Source organism: Nematolebias whitei, chromosome 21 (assembly GCF_014905685.2).
Source record: "Nematolebias whitei isolate Nwh7 chromosome 21, NemWhi1, whole genome shotgun sequence".
Taxonomy (NCBI): Eukaryota; Metazoa; Chordata; class Actinopteri; order Cyprinodontiformes; family Rivulidae; genus Nematolebias; species Nematolebias whitei.
In genome coordinates, this window is record NC_056518.1 from 14,274,727 (window position 1) to 14,279,945 (window position 5,219).

At 41.6% G+C, this 5,219-nt stretch overlaps 2 protein-coding genes across 2 annotated transcripts in view; one reads left to right on the forward strand and one right to left on the reverse strand.

The window, feature by feature from the left end:
- pacc1 (proton activated chloride channel 1) overlaps positions 1 to 162 on the reverse strand; it is a 4,321-nt gene extending 4,159 nt beyond the window's left edge. The window contains exon 1 of the mRNA XM_037695332.1: positions 153 to 162. Coding sequence (XP_037551260.1) covers positions 153 to 162 — 10 coding nt within the window. The remainder of the gene's footprint in view (positions 1 to 152) is intronic.
- Positions 163 to 519: 357 nt separating this feature from the next.
- hhipl2 (HHIP-like 2) overlaps positions 520 to 5,219 on the forward strand; it is a 7,215-nt gene continuing 2,515 nt past the window's right edge. Inside the window, exon 1 of the mRNA XM_037695336.1 lies at positions 520 to 1,247. Within this exon, the coding sequence (XP_037551264.1) occupies positions 520 to 1,247 (728 nt within the window). The remainder of the gene's footprint in view (positions 1,248 to 5,219) is intronic.

The following is a 5,219-nucleotide window of genomic DNA, read 5'->3' on the forward strand; positions in this document are numbered from 1 at the left end:
AGTCACTTGAGGACCCGAAGATCATAAGCATCCAGTGTTGGCGTTCAGCCTTGTTGTTTGCACACAGAGAACTTTCTCCATTGTCTTGAAATCTTTCAACATTATGAACTGATCAAAAGATATTCAAAGTCTCTTTTTTAAGACTGGTGAACCTCTGCCCATCTTTATTTCTGAGAAGTTAGACTCTTTGAAATGCTCTATTTATCTCCAGTCCTCTTACTAATCTGTTGCCAATTAATCTAAATAGTTGTTAAATGCTCCTCCAGCTGTTTCTTGTGTGTACGTCTTTCTCTAACAGCCTTTTTTTGCCCCTGTCCCAACTGTTTTGATGTGTTGCTACATTAAAATACAAACTTTCCTTAAAAAAGTGTTTACTATGTTCTGTTGTGAATAAAATATGTGTTTATGAGATTTAAAATTGGTGTAGTTTGCAATCTCTAAATCTTTTTTTGGAATCAGGGATATACTATATGTAAAATTGTGTGCTATGGTGACATTTCTGTTCGATAATTGAGTGTAATGTCCACCTTTAGGCCGTTGTTACATCATTTTGTCATCTCAGTGTGTACAGAATATCTTCTTTTTCTGATTCAGGAGTGCTCTCCTTATGCTGCCCATCTGTATGATGCTGAGGATCCCTACACGCCTGTCAGAGACCTACCAGGGCTCTGCTTTGGCTACTGCTCTGAATTTCACAGCAAGTGTCGCCATGTGCTTAAATATTTAACTGTGAACCAAGTACTGCTGGACACGTCTGAGCGGGCCATGGCCACGTTCTGCAGCATAGTGGAGCTTTCTGATCAGGACTACTGTTACCCCAACGTTCTGAACAGTACTGACCTCAACAGCAACCTGGGACAATTTGCGGAGGACCCCAAAGGGTGTCTGCAGCTGTGTTTGACTGAAGTGGCCAACAATCTCAGGAACCCAGTGTTGATGCTGCACAGCAGTGACGACACACACAGGATGTTCATCGCTGAGCAGATGGGCTTTGTCTGGGTTTACCTACGTGACGGCAGCCGGCTGGAGCGGCCCTTTCTGGATATGAGTGGAGAGGTACTGACAACACCTTGGCTGGGGGATGAGAGGGGGTTCCTGGGCATGGCCTTTCATCCCAAGTATAGAAACAACGGACGGTTCTTCATCTATTACTCCATTCAGATCAACAACAAAGTGGATAAAATCAGAATCAGTGAGATGAAAGTGTCCAGCCATGACATGAACGTGGCTGATCCTTTCTCAGAGAGGTAAGGAATAGGAAATATTTGTCTCCTACGCAAAAAGAAAAACCTAAATGTCTTTCAGTTTTCATTGGCACAACCTGTAAACTGAAAGACATTTAGAATAATGTTGTATTAACTGATGATTTAGTTACCATAATGCTGAAGCCGTCTCTGACACAATTGTGAATTTTAGTCTTACACTTACCTTTACGGTAAAAAAGCCATGTGAAAGTATAATGTATTGACTAAATTGCATTATATACATATACAACAAAAATATAAAGACAGCACTTGTGTTTTTGCTCCTATTTTTCATGAGCTGAACTCAAAGATTTAAGACTTTTTCTATGTACACTATAGGCCTTTTATTTCTCAACTATTCAGTTCAATTGAATTCATTTCAGTTTATTTATAAAACACCAAGTCACAACAGAAGTTGTCTCAGAGCACTGCACAAAAACATTCACACATATAAAAAAGCCAATTAGTAAAAGTTATCAATCTCAGGAAGCAGCAGATTGTGTTGAATCTTCACTTCGCCACAGTCTCCCGTCCTGAGCAAACACAAAGGAGACAGTGGAAAGAAAAAACTTCCTTTTAACAGGAAGAAACCTCCAGCAGAACCAGGCTCAGGACAAGCAGTCATCTGCTTCGCCAGGTGGGTTTGAGAGGAACAGGAAGGAGAAACGGTCACAGAATGGCAGGTCCAGATGTACTTTCTACAGGAGGAAAAACAAAAAACACATGTTAAGATAGAAATAATTATAAATACAAAACAGGTCGAGTTGAGCAAGTGAAGACAGCAGCAGAGTGAGTAAATGTGGTCAATTTGTCCTCCAACAGTCTAAGCCTATAGCAGCAGAACTAAGGAATAGCTCAGGAAACCCAAGCAAAACCCTAATTATAGGATTTATCAAAAAGGAAAGTCTTAATCCCAGTCTTAAAACTGGACAATGTGTCAGCCTCACAGACAGAAACAGGAAGTTGGTTCCACAAGAGAGGAGCCTGATAACTGAAAGATCTTCCTCCCATTACGCTTTTGGAAACTATAGAAACCACAAGGAAACCTGCAGTCTAAGAGTGAAGTGCTCTGTTTGGAAAATATGGAACAACAGGGTTTTTTTCTCAGGCAAGAAAAAAAATCTGATAGGAATTTTTTTCGCCTCCAAGTCCTACATGTGTCCAGTTAACCACTGTTTTTGTCTGTCCAAAGAGGTCTCACTTGTAAATGAGTCTTCGAGGCTCAATGTGATTTATTTGTTTAAATAAAGGTTGAATGAATGAATGAAAAAAAAAAGATCTGTAATGTAAGATGGAACTAGGTTATTGAGCGCTTTGTAGGTGAGAAGTAAGATTTTGAATTATATTCTGAATTAGACATGGAGCCAGTGGAGAGAAGCTAAAACTGGAGAGACATGATCTTTCCTATACTAACTCCAGTTAAGACTCTGGCAGCAGCATTTTGGATCAACTGAAGACGTTTTAAAGAAGTATTTGGACACACAGATAATAAACCGTTGCAATAGTCCAGTCTAGATGTGACAAATGCATGGACCAGTTTCACTTCCTCATTTTTGGACAATATGTTTCTAGTCTAAGTGATATTTTACAGGTGGAAGAAGGCAGCTCTGGTAACATTTTTAATGTGGGGTGTAAAAAACATGTCCTGATCAAAAATAACACCAGTGTTTTTAACTTTAGAACTGGAGCACAAATTAATACCATCCAGAGGAAGTGAAAGGCTGCAAAGTTTATTCCTAAACTGCTGAGGTCTAAAACCCCCAACCTCTGTTGTTGTTGTGGTGGTATTGTTCATAAACTTGTGCATGTATGTGTTACTGAGCATTTCTCTTTAGCCGAGATAATTCATCCACCTCACAGGTGTGGCAAATCAAGATGCTGATTAGACAGCATGATTATTGCACAAGTGAGCCTCAGGCTGGTCACTATAAATGGCCACTCTACAATGTGCAGTTTTATCACACAGCACAATGCCACAGATGTCACAAGTTTTGAGGGAGTATGCAATTAGCATTCTGACTGCAGGAATGTCCATGTTCAGAGAATTTGGCAGTACATTCAACTGGCCTCACAACCACAGACAATGTGTAACCACACAAGCCCCTGTGTTTGTTGTCCATACCATAATCTCACCGCCACCATGGACCACTCAGTTTTCACAACACTGACATCAGCAAACTGCTCATCCACACAAATCCATGTATGAAGTCTGCCTTATATAGTGAAAGCCAGGATAAACAGTGTGTGTGTATATATATATATATATATATATATATATATATATATATATATATACAGTATATATACTGTATTTATATATATGGCCCTTCATCAGGGGTTGCCACAACAAACTAACTCACACGAAGCCTTGGCAATTATTTTTACACCAGATGTCCTTCCTGACGCAACCACAGACACCAAACTACCACAGCCCTTTGTGTGGAGCAGAGAGTTGCCATCTAGGGCACCCGGGGGAGCAGATGGTGGGGGTTAAGGGCCTTGCTCAAGGGCCCAGAATGGGAAAAATGAGGGTGGAGGGAGGTGTGGGTGCTTCACCTTTCCCATCCACATTTTGATATTGCCGGTACCGGGAGTCAAACTTCTGATCTTCCAATCACACACACACACATGCACACACACACACACACACAGGGGTATTGGCGCAGAGTTTAGAGAAGGCAAGACTGTGATCGGAAGGTGTCGTCGATCCCTCGGACCGACATGAAAAATATGTGGGTGAGAAATGTTAAACACCCACACCTGCCTCCCCCCTCATTTGCCCAACTCTGGGCCTTTGAGCAAGGCCCATAACACCCACCATCTGCTCCCCTGTGCGCCCTAGATGGCAGCTCTCTGTTCCACACAGAGGGCTGTGGTAGCTCAGTGGTCTATGGTTGCATCAGGATGGGCATCTGGTGTAAAAACAATTGCCAAGTCTTGTGCAAAATTAGTTTGATGTGGCAATTCTTGTACAGCCGAAAGAAGAAGTAAAGAAAAAATAATTTATACACACATACCACACATATACAGTATAATGGTTGTGGTAGGACACTTTGCCTCAGGTGTTTAAGTATCTGGACATCTTGTTCATGACTGACTGTGGAATGGAGCGTGAGATGGATTGACAGGTTGGGGCCTCATCCTCAGTAATGTGGGCATTGCTTCAGTCTGTTGTGGTGAAGAAAGTTCTGAGTTGAAAGGCAAAGCTGTAGATTTACGGGTCAGTCTACATTATGGCCCTCACCTTTGGTCATTGAATTTGGATCAAGACCGAAAGAATGAGATCCCAGATACAAGTAGCCGAAATGGACTTGCTTCGCAGGGTGGCCAGGCTTAGCCTTAGGGTGAGGAGCTCCCTCATCTGGGGGAGCTGGGAGTAGAGCCACTTCTCTCTGCATCAAAATGAGCCAGTTGATGTGGTTTGTGCATCTGATTAGGATGCCATGCCTCCCTTTAGAGGTTTTCCGGGCACGTCCCACCAGTAGGAGACCCCGATAAAGACTCAGAACTCACTGGAGAGATTGTGTATCTTCTCTGGCCTGGGAATGTCTTGGGGTCCCCCAGAACAAGTTGGAATATGTTGCTGGGGAGAGAGACGTTTGAGCTTCTCTCCTGGACCTGTTGCCTCTGCGACCAAACGGATAAGTAATAGAAGATGAAGATAGCCCACAAACAGTGAAACCTTACTTAAACTTGTTTTACTTTTTTTTACAACTGTGTAGAAGATAAATTATTATATCATGTATACGAGTCATAAATTTCAGACATTAATGTATGGTGTGGCTGCATTAAATGAGCATGAGAGTCTGTTATTAAGTTAACTCAGACAGTGACTTTTGTCTGTAAAAGATGGAGGTATCACAACAGCAAACATGAGTCTTGAAAACAGCAACAACATGCAAAATCATACCACAGTGCTTTTGTTTAAAAAACATTAGAATTAGGGATGCACAATATTGGATTTTTGGTTGATAT